The following is a 15,430-nucleotide window of genomic DNA, read 5'->3' as shown; positions in this document are numbered from 1 at the left end:
TGGGCAAATGGAGAAGGATGAGACCTGAAATTCATTTTTCTGTCTCACCCGAACGATTGTGGCACAATTTGCTGCCCACTTGCCCTGCTTTCTTCATCTGAAATACTGCTGACGAGTTCTCTACACAGCAGGAGGCACTTTGAAAAGGAGCTTGAAAAGAAATTCCTGTAATGGAAATTCTTACAAGCTGAACACCAGGAAGCATGAAGGGATCCAAACTGAGGAATACAGCCTTCGAGGCATTAGTGGTTACAGGTGGACAAGAAGGAAAACCTCATGATCCCATGGGATTTTGAGGAGCTATATAGAACGGGTGCAGGTGAAAGGTCAATTCCTGGAGTCTGCACCCTGGATGTGGCAGTACTGTAACTAGAATAGCAGGAAGGCGATGGTCAAATGGTATTATCACTGGGTTATTAATCCAGAAACTCAGCTAATGTTCTGGGGACCCAGGTTTGAATCTCACCATGGCTGACAGTGGAATTTGAATTCAATAAAAAAATCTGGAATTAAGAATCTACTGATGACTATGAAACCATTGTTAATTTTGGAAAACCCCATTTGGTTCACTAATGTCCTTTAGGGAAGGAAATCTGTGGACCTTATCTGGTCTGGCCTACATGTGACTCCAGAGCCATAGCAATGTGATTGGCTCTCAACTGCCCTCTGGCAACTATGGATAGGCAATATATGCTAGCCAGCCAGCGATGCTCATGTCCCACAAATGAATTTTAAAAAAGGTGCGTGGTCAGGGTCAGTGAATACATTCATGTAAAATATTCTGCCGACCATCTTTGGAACTGCTCAACGTAGCACACTCCATCACTCACCCAGTGATACTCTGGACTTGCACCTAACCTGCAGACACACCACCTTTCCCTTGCATACCTTTCAGTGCTGCCAGCCTCACATCCACATCTCATACCTCCAGCTATTCACCCAAACACAGTGCAACACAAACCCTGACATTCATGCAAGGCAAGGGAGCAGAGGCAGCAGGGCACAAGGAAGTCAGCATCTACTGAGCCTGACACAGGAGGTGGCTACCCGCATCATGTGTTGGCTACGATGGGACATATATATTGAAAATTGCAATGTGTACTTTGTCCACTTGAGGCTTCCCTCACATTACCTCTGCTGATATATCACAAAGGAGAATAAAGGAACAGCCTGTGTAATAGTTCAACTTCTTACTGACTCTCACTGTTTCTTCTCAAGAAGTACACAATGGTGACAAGATGGCGAGAATCAACACTTTCCATGTACAACTTTTGGGAAGTCACGTCTGTTTTCAGCAGACAGCATTTTAAATTGGACATTTAGGAGAGGATGCGTTGGGATTTAGGAGAGGATGCGTTGGGATTTAGGAGAGGATGCGTTGGGATTTAGGAGAGGATGCGTTGGGATTTAGGAGAGGATGCGTTGGGATTTAGGAGAGGATGCGTTGGGATTTAGGAGAGGATGCGTTGGGATTTAGGAGAGGATGCGGATGCGTTGGGATTTAGGAGAGGATGCGGATGCGTTGGGATTTAGGAGAGGATGCGGATGCGTTGGGATTTAGGAGAGGATGCGGATGCGTTGGGATTTAGGAGAGGATGCGGATGCGTTGGGATTTAGGAGAGGATGCGGATGCGTTGGGATTTAGGAGAGGATGCATTGTAGCCAGTTGTGAGACACTCCAGCTTGAGTTTAACAGCATGAAGACCTGTATGGTGTAAATACAGTAAGAAGTCTCACAACACCAGGTTAAAGTCCAACAGACTTATTTGATAGTAAACACCACAAGCTTTTGGAACGCTGTTCCTTCGTCAGGTGAGTGGAGAGTTCTGATCAGAAATGGCATATAAAGGCACTCACCTGATGAAGGAACAGCGCTGCGAAAGCTGGTGGTGTTTACTATCAAATAAACCTGTTGGACTTTAACCTGGCGTTGTGAGATTTCTTACTGTGTTTACCCCAGTCCAATGCCGGCAACTCCACATCATGACGGTGTAAATGCACACAGATCTTGCAAAAATAGCCATCCAAAAGGGGGAGGGGTTGTGGTGTGGAGGTGGGGAGTCTGAGTGAGTGTGAGATACCAGCTGGGCTGGAATTCTCCCATTCCACCCATCACGGGAATTGTAGTGAGGAGAGAGGGGAGGAGGAACCAAGGCCAATTGATCTTGGGTGGGATTAACTTGAGGCAAGTGTGGCTGGAGAATCCCACCCCGGATCTTTGATAAAAACAATCACTCTTTCCTTATCAAGATGGTATTGTCTCTGCACAGTCCACCATGTTTTGATGGGCATTTGGAGTCATCTGTATTCCACATTGCTGAAAGTGGCTGTGTTGTTTTTAAGGGGTGATGGTAGGTTTTGGGTGCAGGAGGCTGGGGCTCTGAGTGCAGGGTATGGGAGGTCGGGGCCTGAAGCAGATGACATAAAACTGAAAATTGGAACGCCAGTTAGGGAAAAAAACCTAAAGTATAAATGAGGATAAAGTGAAACATTGCTAAGTGGAGAAATTAAAGGAAGCAAAGATAACAGAGGATGGAGTGAAACAATGTGGAATGAAACAAGATTTCACCACCAGGTGATAAGTGTTGGTGTAAAGTGATATTCCTCAATCCTCTGTGAGATCAGAACTCACTGCTAAATGCAGTTCAGATATCACTCAGAACACCTTTCGCAGCCAGCGGCTGTCAATAGATTATTAGATTATAGTTGACTCTGGACAGCATAATTGGTCCAAGTGGCGTTAGTACTTGTCTGTTGTCATGGCCTGAGCCAATGCATAAGCCCACATTGATTTTCTCCTTTTTTGTAGGCAGTCTAAAGCTCACATTTGTTGGGGCAGACAGTGACACAGTGGTTAGCACTGCTGCCAGGGACCTGGGTTTGATTCCCGGTTTGGGTCACGGTGCAGAGTCTACACATTCTCCCTGTGTGGGTTTCCTCCAGTTTCCTCCACATTCTGAAAGATGTGCTGGTTAGGTACGTTGACCTGAACAGGCGCTGGAATGTGGCGACTAGGGGAATTTCACAGTAACTTCATTGCATAATTAATGTAAGCTTTCCTTGTGATAAATAAAATAAACTTTTTCCGCACATTTACTCTTTTGTAACTTGTATTAAAGCCATTGTTTGAAGAACCATATTTTGCAACATTTACTCCCATCTTGTGCCATACATTGACAGAGATATATCTTATCACAGTGTAACACTTGACTAATTTTCATCAGTTTGCCTCACAGTTATATATTTGTATGAAAGAATCAGAACCTCAAAGGGATGCAACTTGACCTTTGTTTGACATACAATCCAGATGAGAAAGCCCTAGCTCAGCTGACTGATTCTTTCTGGTTGTATCACAGCTTGGTATGGCTCCTGCTCTGCCCAAGACCGCAAGAAATTACAAAAGGTGTGAATGCAGCCCAATCCATCACGCAAACCAGCATCCCAGCCATTGACTCTGCCTGCACTTCCTGCTGCCTTGGCAAAGCAGGCAGCATAATTAAGGACCCCACACACCCCAGACATTCTCGCTTCCACCTTATTCCGTCGGGAGAAAGATACAAAAGTCTGAGGTCACGTATCAATCAATTCAAAACAGCTTCTTCCTTGCTGCTGTCAGACTTTGGAATGGACTTGCCTTGCATTAAGTTGATCTTTCTCTACTCCCTAGCTATGACTGTAACACTACATTCTGCACTCTCTCATTTCCTTCTCTGTGAACAGTATACTTCGTCTGTATAGTGTGCAAACAACAATACTTTAATACATGTGACAATAATAAATCAAATCAAATTCTAATCTCACTTCCCTTTCTACAATTGCCGAGCTGAGTACGCGATGTCTCACCCGCCTGATCTGACCCTTACCTGACCCACAAACATGCTATAGCATGAGCAATATTATAATTACACCTTAGTATTTTGTGAAGAGTATCATGATCGGCTGCTTAGCTTTTAACTGTATAATTAGCCCGTAAACAAGACTGCCTGATTATTGGTCAAATCTGATTATTTAAAGATACATAGATCCTACAACATCTCCTTCAATCACCACTTCTGTCTTTTTCAAATTAACAAGAGGCAGCACGCTTCTGAATTTTCCCTGCTCATTCCTTCAGGATCTAAATATGATGCCCTGTTTATTTTTCCTGCTCCTTACTTTCCTGTTTTACAGCAATCAAGAGTTACCAAATAGTTGGATTAGCTTTCAATGTCGGGAATATTAGTTGAGTTGCCCATTTTACACCTCTCCCGAGCTACCTTTCCATTACAGCTAACTATTACTACCCACATGGGGGGGGGGTTACCCCGAACAGAACTGGACTAGCCATATACACTCTGTGGCTGCAAGAGCAGGTCAAAGGCAAGGAATCTTGTGGGAGTATCTCACCTCCTGACTCCGCAAAGCTTGTCCACAATCTACAAGATACAAGTCAGGAGTGTGATGGAATACTGCCCACTTGCCTGGACGAGTGCAGGTCCAACAACACACAAGAAGCTTGATACTGGACAAAGCAGCCTGCGTGCTTGGCACCCCGTCCACAAACATTCAGTCCCTCTACCAGATGCACTGTGGCTGCAGTGTGTACCGTCTACAAGATGCACTTCAGGAACTCACCATGGTTCCTTAGGCAGCAACTTCCAAATCCACAACCACTACTATCTAGAAGGACAAGGGTAGCAGACACATGGAAACACCACCAGCTGGAGACTGCCCTCCAAGCCACTCACCATCCTGGCTTGGACAGAGAGTGCTGTTTCAGTTTGTGAAGTCCACATCCCAAGAATGAATTTTTAAAAGTTTATTAGTCACAAATAAGGCTTATGTTAACATTGCAATGAAGTTACTGTGAAATTGCCCTAGTCGCCACGTTCCGGCGCCTGTTTGGGTCAATGCACCTAACCAGCACATCTTTCAGAATGTGGGAGGAAACTGGAGCACCCGGAGGAAACCCACACAGACATGGTGAGAACGTGCAGACCCTGCACAGTGATCCAAGCCGGGAATTGAACCTGGTCCCTGGTCCTGTCAGGCACTTTGCCACCATGCCACCCCTGAACACTATATTCTTAATCTTTCTTTGCAGCTGGATTCTTACAGCTGCTGCTAAAAGGTAATCCACTTTCACTGCTGTTCCATTCACTAATGCAGAGGAAATCTCCATTGCCTCCTAATCTTGCCCAGTCCAGGCTCTCGTCTCATGTGTGCTTGTGCAGTCTCCCAACAAACCGCTCTATACACACTGTATTGTCCAAGTCCATTTGTACTGATTTTTTAATTTAATTCATTCCTGTATCATGAACATCGCTGGCTGGCCAGCATTTATTGCCATCCCTAGTTGCCCGAGGGCAGCTGAGAGTCAACCACATTGCTGTGGTTCTGGAGTCACATGTAGGCCTGACCGGGTAAGGACAGCAGATTTCCTTACTTAAAGGACATCACTGAACCAGATGGGGTTTTCCAACAATTGGCAATGGTTTCATGGTCATCAGTAGATGATTAATTCCAGGTTTTCTTTATATATTGGATTCAACTTCCATCATTTGCCATGGTGGGATTCCAACCCGGGACCTTGGCTGAGTTTCTGGATTAATAGTCCAGAGATAATACCACTAGGCCATCACCTCTCCTAACTTTAATGAAGTATGTCCAATCAGAGTTGGTACTCTGAATGCTCACTTTGCTGTCTACGAAAGAAAGCAGCTGAATGATTGGGGCCGGTTTCTTTTCCTCCTGTGTCTCAAAATAGCTCAGCTCTCTTGCTCTGCCTTTCAAACTAAAATTAGCTGCATGGTGTGCAGCTGTTCAACGTACACTCCTTCAAATAGGCTTTCCTGTGAGGGAAAGTGTATCCCTAGGCGATTTCTGCTCTCAAAGTTTCAACTTTTCAACCCAATTGGAAATCACAGTTTGCACAATGGGGCTTTGTTGAATAAAAGTGGCCATAGCTTCACAAATTGGACTGTCCAACAAAGTGACTCAACTTACTAACATCGGGTGGTTCTGCCAGCTTTACATTCATAGTTACTCTGAAAGAGTTAGAAGGAAAATAAGCGCCTCGAACTTCAGAGTAACTGTTTGAAACACACAGCTCGAAGGCTGCTCGAGACACCCTGATGCCCCAACTAAGCCCCTGACCCCACACCAGCCCTCCCCTCCCCAAGCAACCCGCATCTAAATTTCCAATGATCCCCCTCCACCCAGTACCCACGTCCAGTGCCCCCCCCGCCGTGACTAATGTCCGAACCCCGTACTCCCATATCTCATTTACTTACCTTCCTCCTTTCTATGGGACCTTTAAACTCACCTGCTTTATGGCACTTGGTGCTGCAAAAGGGGTGTGTTCTCCTTTGCTCTGCTCCTTTTGCACTTAGCGCTGGAGCCATCGATACGCTTTGCTCCCTCAGTCTCAGCTGGCCTGAGTCAGGACACTTTCCATTGACTCTGAGGAAGTTACAGGAGGTAGTTGCGTTCTCAGCTGCTTTCTGAGTACAATTGAAACTGGTTTTAACAAAACTATTGGCTATTCTCTTGTCTCTTAGAGTATTGTCTATTCAGCATTCAGTACCCAGTATTAGCTATATTTTTCTGGGCTTGCAACCTCCTGGCTCCCCTGGGATATCAAAAGTTGCACTGGGGAACCTCTCTGGGAAGGTTTGTGCTGTGATTTTCCAGAAGCACTAACTTTCCCTGTAACTTAAGTTGTTACCTTTGGATAGGTTGGCCAATTTTATACCTTGTGACATATTAAGCAGCATATCTGTGTAAGATCCTTCTTTATCCTCCTCACTGGCTGTTTCATTCCCCACATTCTATGGGATTTCAGCAAACACAGCGCCTTGGCCTGAAACTCCTAATCTCGAGCAAATTGCCACTCTGGAGAGACTTACCTTTGTTGAAATTCCAAAGCCAATTCCATGGCTGATCTTCTACTTAAACAATGTTTTCCTGCACTGTCCCCACATCCCTTGATGTTATTAATATTCAGAAACCTATCAGTCTCAATCTTGAACATGCTTAATGACTGATCCTCCACAGGCCTCTGGGGCAGAGAATTCCAATGATTCACCACCCTCAAGCGAAGACGTTTCTCCTCACCTCATCCGAAATAGCCAGCCCCTCACTCTGAGACTATGATCCTTGGTTCTGGACCCACCAACCTGGGGAAACATCCTTCCTGCATTCACCTTGCCAAGCCCTGAAAGAATTGTGTGTGTTTGAATGTTATCACCTCCAGAGAATAAACAGCCAGTCTATTTAATCATCACTCATAGGACAATCCCACCATTCCAGGAATTCACTTAGTGAACCTCTGTTACACTCTCTCTATATCTTTCCTTCTGTAAGGAGACCAATACTAAAGGCAATAGTGCGATCTCACCAAGGCTATATATAATTGCAGTTAACCATCTTTATTCCTATTCAAATCTCATTCAAACATACACCATTTCCTTTCTTAATTGCTTGCCCTACCTACATGTTGGCTTTCAGTGACTCGTGAAGTGGGACACCCAAATGCCTTTGATGTACAAGTGTTCAAATGGTGTTTTTGGTGCTTTGAAACATGACGGATGGGATTCTCCCAAAAAAAATCTAAGTGCCAAATGCGCAGAAGAACTGGAGCAAATCCCACTGTTTTTTTCAGCGGGACTTTTAAAATGAATCTCCCACACTCTGTGCATTATAGAGTGCTCTGGCATGAATCTCGATGAAAATATGTGGACGGGGCCTATTTCCGCTGGAGAGGCCAACAGCAGGGCGCTGAACTGGCCATTGCGCGTGCGCCGATCTGTCAGCACCGCCAGCCTCCTGAGCTGGGCTCTGCAAAGCTGCATTGCTGCCCCTCCGACCTTCCCACGCCCTGATCGCTGGCTTCCTGGGTGTGTCCAAGCCAACCCTGACCCTCCCCCATCCCCAGCCTGCCCCGATGTCCCTGACAGACCAATCTCTCCACCTCCCCCAACCCCAATCCTGATGGCCAGCCCCGATCAGCCCTTCCCTCCCCATGTCACTGATCCAAAGTAAGAAGTCTCACAACACTAGGTTAAAGTCCAACCAGTTTATTTGATAGTAATCCCACAAGCTTTCGGAAACGGTGCTCCTTCGTCTGGTGTGTGGAAGGTTCTGAGCAGAGAAGGGCATATAAAGTGACACACGGTTTACAGAATACTGGTTAGGATGCAAGTCTTTACAGAATGCAGGCCATACATCATGACTGATCCAAAGTGCAGAGTGGCCGTGGGACCCCACCCCCACTGATCATCCCCCATAGGCACCGTCCATTAGGCTTTGCCCGCTCTTGACTCACCCCCTTATCACTGACCGATGCCTAGTGGACAGTGCCAAGGTGTCCCCTTGGCAGGCCGGCACTGCCAAGCTAGCAATGTCCAGGGGGAAGCTCCCCTTTGCCCCCAGCTTCCTGGGGGGCCTCCGCGGCCTCCTTCACTCACTCCAGCGGTGTTAGGCCGTTTGCGGGGAGCTGTTGTGAAACCCACTGGAGTGGGGTTGGGAGGGGGGAGGGGTGGAGGAGAGGCGAGTGAACCTGGAGACTTCAGCCCTGGGCCCACTAATTGGATGTAAATACTCATTTAAATGTTTAAATCAGCTCTGCGCCGATTTCTGGCATGAGCTGATGATGCCAGAAATCCAGCGGCTGGAGATGTGCAGAGGCACTGGCGCCCACCGGGAAGCCCACTACACAGGGCCCTATTTTATCATTGCACGAAGTGTGGTCAAGTCGGGTGTGAGGCCATTAACGTGATCCGCGCCCGCATCTTCGCAGATGGCCACTTTACAGAGACCTGGGAATGGCTGTGATCCGATTCATGTGTGCTTTGGGAACCACACTTCATGGTAATCATTGATACTTTTGTGTTGGTCACAGGAAATGGCTGGATCTCCCAACACAACCTTCACATTTCACGGGTACTTTATCTGCTGGCTGTAATGGTGCAGCTCTGCATTTCCTTTCCCATCTACTTGCTGACATGAAACCACATTAGTACCTGACTGAGGGCACATTATCAACATGCGGCTTGCAGGTTCTGCCTATTTTTTTGCCAAGAGGAGTGAAGTCATCAGCATTTACTATTCAGGAATGTTGTTGGTATGCATAAGAACTGTATTTGTAACTGCAGTGGTGTGCAGATTTGGTGCTGAGTGCGAAGTGATGAGTGTCTCCCATTTCTCCAGACATGACACAGATTACAGCATTTGTTCTCGCATCTTTGAACGAGATTGGCATTTCAAAGTCCCAAGAATTTTCAGTGGCTTGTGTTAATTGCAAGGGGAGGTTTTTGGCTGGAACATTACCACTGTTTGCACTGGTGGGATTTTCCCATCCCACTGCAGTGAACAGAGATTTGGCTGGGCCCCAAATTCTCTGACCTCACTGCAGCGGGAACATGGCATGGACGGTCGGTAAGATTGTGCCCAGAGTATTCCATGGTTGGCAGAGAAAGGAGCAGTCCTGAAGTTTGTTGAGCTCTGACAAAGGGTCATCCAGACTCGGAACGTTGCCTCTATTCTCTCTCCGCAGACGCTGTCAGACTTGCTGAGATTTTCCAGCATTTTCTGTTTTTGTTTCAGATTCCAGCATTCACAGTAATTTATCTGAAGTTTGTTGAATATTTTGTCTCCCACGGCACTAACACATGCCCCTGAATCTGAGAGCATCTATACCCAAGCAGCCGACAGCCAGGGGCTACAGGTGGCTGCTTGTTAAAAGAGAACACAGAAGTATGTTCAGAGTCATTCACCTCCACATTGGCCACATTCCCTTGCCCTGTTGTTGAGACAGCTGTTGCTGCTTCTCCAGTGGTTTCCTGACACACGATCGATGGTGAGTGTTCGCAGAGTTTGAACGTGAAGTCACTGTTGACAGGTGCAACTTCAGTAGCTCCGGACTCTGAAAGAGAACCCGATCTTGCTAACGGAAATTCTGACAGCTTTCTATCTTTTTTTGAGTGTTTTTCTGTGTAGTTGACTGTTAGGAAGGCCTTTGAATGTGTTTTGACCTTCCATCTGACATTTTCAACATCACCAAAGTCACGTGGTTGCAAGTTGTCTCAATCGCACGCAATAATGATCAGCTGTCTCATTTGTGCTTTGGAAGACAGTTGTTTTGTATATTGTATTCTTCTTGGGTGTGATGTAGGTTGTTGGTGTATTTTTAGTTGAGCTGTAGTTTTATTCATTTTGCTCAGTCATAAATGTCCCAGAAAGTTTCACCGCTGTAACGGAGAAGCAAGGTTTTTCAAAGAAAAACTCTCTGTAATTTTTTCATGTTCGGTTTTGCGTGTTCAGCGTGTTTGTATGTCACACATGCATGTCTCCATGTTGCTAATCCTAATGGAGTCCCTCTTGTGTCTCTAACCCCAGCCACCCAAGGTCCTGCAATCCACAACTTAAAATGCTGCCTCTAGCAAGTAGACTAACACCTTCCAGTAGGTTCATACCTGAAAGCAATGTTTCACGTTTGACCCAAAACAGACCAAACTAGATTCAATGGAAATCAAGGTGGGGGATAAACTCGCTGATGATTGGCATCAGACCAAGCTTAAAGGAAGATGGTTGTGGTCATTGGAGATCAATAATCACAGTCCCAGGACATCACTGCAGGAGTTCCCCAGGATGGTGTCCTAGGTCCAACTATCTTCAACTGCTTCATCTATAACCTTCTCTCCATCATAATGGGGATGTTATCATTAAACAGAAACCAAACTGGACCAGCCATATAAATACTGTGGCTACAAGAGCAGATCAGAGGTTAGGAATGCTGTGGTGGGCAATTCACTTACTGACTCCCCAGAGCCTGTTCATCATCTACAAGGCACAAGTCAGGAGTCTGATGGGATAGTCCCCACCTGTCTAAGTGAATGCAGCTCTAAAGAAGCTAGACACTATCCACGACAAAGGATAATCTTGCTCCCTTATTATTGGGTGTGCTGATGGACGAAGTTGTGACGGGATGGTTTCTTGTTGCTTGATCGACACTGCATCCCCATCACCCTAAAAATTCCCTCCCCCCACCACCAGTGCACAGTGGCAGCAGTGCCATATACATAATCCATGGCAGCTACTCACCAAGGCTCCTTCCAAAACCACAGCCTCTACCATCTAGAAGGACAAGGGCAGTAGATGCATGCAAGCCACAGATGCATTCCACTCCGAGCTACATACCATGCTGACTTGGAATTGTTGTGGGAAATTTACCACGTCGGAGTCAGACTTGGAAGTTCAACAAAACAATTTTATGTTGGACAAAGCCTTGGGAGAAAGCACTGGTACTCTTCTGTACTTGGCAGCTATCTTCTCAACTACGCAATGGTAGTTGAGCATCTTTATACCTTTTAGGCAATAGATTGTATGGACATTAGCTGTTAACACATCGTTACAAGTTGAGTAGGCAAATACGGACAGTTAACACATAGTTACAAGCAGACAGATATGGCTATGGACAGTTAACATATCATAGTACATTGAATGGATACATTTATGCAGATATATCCTCTATCAATGACTGGTTTCAATATATATTTATATATTTATGTTCCCATCAGTGGCTGATCTTACTATCAATCTCATTGTTCTGGGTCTGCTCTTATCTCAAGTCTTAAAGTGCCCCAGGTCTGACCAGTTCCTGCAGCAATTCAGATACTGCAGGTTTTAACTCTTTGTGTAACCATCTGTGCCCAAAGCCAGTGCCTTTTAATGCCCCTTCCCAGAGTCCATTTTGTGTGCCAGGTAACCATTTTGTGTCCATCACTTTAATATCACCATAACAGAATTATATCGCCATTCCTACACTGTCACTCGATTAAGGCCCTGTAACTCTAGGATTAGCTAGTGATGCTCACATCCCACAAATTAATTTTAAAAAACTCGAATTCTATAATAGTGTAATCTGGGATCATAGCAATCATAGCCCTTACAATTTGAGCCAGGCAGTACAGAGTAGAGATTTGCTAAGGTATGTTTTTGAGCATGTAATGGACAATAGGATACCCAAACCAAGATATCACCAGAAATTGGGGTGCAAGGTCTCATTGTGGTGACATGGCAATCTATAGCCGACACATATCTCAACCTCCAAATTGAAATTATTAGTTTCTTCTTCCCTGTTCCTGTGAGGTGAGCTCCTAATAGGGAATCAATACTTCCACAGTATTAAAATTAAGTTGACCCAGGAAAAAGATCAGGGCAGAACTATATTGATGCAATTCAGGTGGCAAAAACCCACTCCTTTTGAACGAAAAGTCTTCTAACAGCAACTGTGCAATTTTACCACTTACTTTGCAGTAGGTTAATTTCAAATGCTGCCTTTCTCACTTCCGATCAGTCTTGAACCTAACATGGATCTGAATGAATGTGTTGGCACAATTTAGCACTGCTGCCTCACAGCGCCAGGCACCCAGGTTTGATTCCTAAGTTTGTGTGGAGTTTGCACATTTTCCCTGTGTCTGCGTGGGGTTTCCTCTAGGTGCTCCAGTTTCTTCCCAACTCTGAAAGATGTGCTGGTTAGGTGCATTGGCCATGCTAAATTCTCCCTCAGTGTACCTGAACAGGCGCCCAAATGTGGCGACTAGTGGATTTTCAGTAACTTCCATGCAGTGTTGATGTAAACCTACTTGTGACACTAATAAGTAAATAATCGGAATGTGTATCACTGAATATAAAAAACTGTGTGTTAATGTGGAAAGTATTTTAGTCGTGATTGTCAGGGCAGTGAATCACTGTGCAGTTTTGACTGCATTGACAATGCAGCTTTTCTGTTTATGTTGATGCAATATTACATGCAAACAGAGAAATAAATAACTCACATTTTTTCTAGGTATTCCTGCAGGGAAGAAATGTGGACCAGATTGTACAGAAGAGAAGGATAACCAGTGGCTTGGTGTTAGTTTGTCAAGACATCCAATGAAAGATGGTTACATTTTGGTATCTGCATGTTTTTCAAAATGCCTATTTAGCATATTTATTAGAATGTGAAATTAATTACAACAACATGTTTTATATAAAAATGTTCATTTTTTTAACAGGCCTGTGCCCATCGGTGGAAAAATGTATTCTACTCAGAGTATTCCAAACGACCTCTTGGATTGTGTTTTAAAATTCAAGCTGATTTGCAGCCTTCTCAAGATTTGCCTCTGGTGCCCTGCTTTAAAGGTTAAAAAAAAATTATTGGGAAGGTTATTTTCAATGGATTATTTGGAATAAGCCACTCTCTTTTCCTCACAGACCAATGCTGTCTTCTCCCATTTGGTAAACGCCCTTACACGAATGCCATTGGTGATTTTCTTTGCAATTCCTTTGGTGGCGGTCACCCCCCCATTTATCTGATATAGATGTGGCTAAAGTAAATGGAAAAATACCGATTCAATATAACTATCATGCTTGGAAGGGAAATCAAAAATAAGGTGGGGGAAGAAAAGTGAGAAATAATGGGGAAGTATGGTGACTATTTATCCTGGCTTGAGTTGCCTTGGTTTGATAGATGGGGTCTACTGCAAGGCTTGTGACTGTGAAGTTGGCATAACTTCTATGCAACTGGATCTTTGCAAGTCACCGCCGTTGACTGCCACATCAATCTGTTTTCAGCCTACTAGTCACAAAATAACTGAGAGAATCACTCTCTCCTTGGGACGTAGCAATGTGAGTGGGCACAATACTAATAAGCAGCAGGCTTCCCTAAAGTGCAGAGCCTTATTGATGGTGCATGTATGGCTTCTAAAAAAAACAGTTGTCAATCTCATGATGCAGATGGAGGTGCCAATAATTCTATGGGGCAGGTGTTTTAAGTCTTGTTGCACCCCTGTTGTCAAAACATACCTGCTTCACTAAAGTCCTTTAGAGAAGGAAATCTGTCATCCTTACCTGGTCTGGCCTACATGTGACTCCAGATGCCCGGCAATGTGGTTGACTCTTAACCTGTCCTCTGACATGGCCTAGTGAAGGAGTTTTTCAGAGATCCATGTATTTTGCTGGCTTTATACAGGAGATTTCTCTTTATTAATATAGCTCAGGAAATACAAAGAAATCGCCAGAGACAGTAGTTTCTAGTTGAAGACGTACTTTATTGACCCAGGCCTGGTTTCCACCGTGAAGGGAGACCAATTCAAGACAGGTCAAATTACTCACATTAAATGATCAAGACATTCTGTAATTATACTTCTTCAGAAATTGTCTGCTTGCCTACTCTGTCCATCTTAATAGGATGGACCAATCGTGTTAATATGGATTATTTACTCTGGCCAATTACGTCTTATTCTCTGGCAGTATGAGAATTCATTGGTCCGTAGAATCCGGAAGCTCCCACCCACTTCCTGTCTGAACAACCTCTATTTTGTAGGTAATAGAGTTCAAAGTTATCTTTCCCACTGTCCCTCCGTAGAGTTCAAGAGTTTCTGTTCTCACTGTCTGCTAAGCATTTCTTAATAGTAAAAAATCAATTTTCTCATTCATTTAGTGTTTGGGACTATTTTGATAGAAACTATGCTCTATGGCCATATTGTTATTGAAGAATGTGGTTCAACTTACTTAGCTTTCATCCCATTATGCCTTGGGGAAGTCTGTATTCGGCCAAGGTATACAGAATATGTTCAGAAATACATATTTAAAATCTCAAACAGTGGTTATGTGTTTCTATGCAACTGTACCTTTGTAATTCCAGGTATATCATACTTTTTCTGTACTATATTTATATTTAAATTAGTCTACCTGATTTTATTATTCTCTTAATGCTAGCTATCCTTATTTCCTCTAACACCTAGTAAAATCACTCCATTCAAGGGCAGTTTAGAAATGGGCAACAAATGGGCGGCTCGGTGGTACAGTGGTTAGCACTGCTGCTTCAATGCTCCAGGGACCTGGGTTTGACTCCCAGCTCGGGTCACTATCTGTGTGGAGTTTGCACATTCTCCTCGTGTCTGCGTGGGTTTCCTCCGGGTGCTCTGGTTTCCTCCCACAGTCCAAAGATATGCAGGTTAGATTGATTGGCCATGCTAAAAAAAAATTGCCCCTTGGTGTCCTGGGATGCGTAGGTTAGAGAGATTAGCAGGTAAAATATGTAGAGACATGGGGGTAGGGCTTGGTAGGGCTTGGTTGGGATTGTGGTCGGTGCAGACTTGAAGGGCCTCTTTCTGCACTGATTCTATGAGTTTGCATCTGTATTCCTTGGAGTCTAGAAGAGCTAAGGGTGACCTTATTCAACGTTATAGGTTGATTGGCCATGCTAAAATTGCCCCTTAGTATACTAGGATGCTTAGGTTAGAGGGATTAGTGGGTAAAATATGTAGGTATATGGGGGTAGGGCCTGGGTGAGATTGTGGCTGGTGCAGACTCGATGGCTGAAGGGCCTCTTTCTGCACTGTAGGGTTCTATGATTCTATGAAATTATGTCCTTGACAGCAGTGCCCATATCCCATGAAAGAAT

The 15,430-nt window shown here is 44.6% G+C and overlaps 1 protein-coding gene across 1 annotated transcript in view; it reads left to right on the top strand.

Moving 5' to 3' along the window:
• itga4 (integrin alpha 4) overlaps positions 1-15,430 on the top strand; it is a 134,296-nt gene that overhangs the window by 14,680 nt on the left and 104,186 nt on the right. The window contains exons 3-4 of the mRNA XM_080198886.1: positions 12,830-12,936; positions 13,038-13,164. Of these exons, the coding sequence (XP_080055012.1) occupies positions 12,830-12,936; positions 13,038-13,164 (234 nt within the window). The remainder of the gene's footprint in view (positions 1-12,829; positions 12,937-13,037; positions 13,165-15,430) is intronic.

This window comes from Carcharhinus amblyrhynchos, chromosome 11, assembly GCF_965287045.1.
Source record: "Carcharhinus amblyrhynchos chromosome 11, sCarAmb.v2.hapA, whole genome shotgun sequence".
Taxonomy (NCBI): Eukaryota; Metazoa; Chordata; class Chondrichthyes; order Carcharhiniformes; family Carcharhinidae; genus Carcharhinus; species Carcharhinus amblyrhynchos.
Note: the sequence above shows the minus strand (reverse complement) of the source record. Positions and strands in the feature narration are given on the sequence as shown.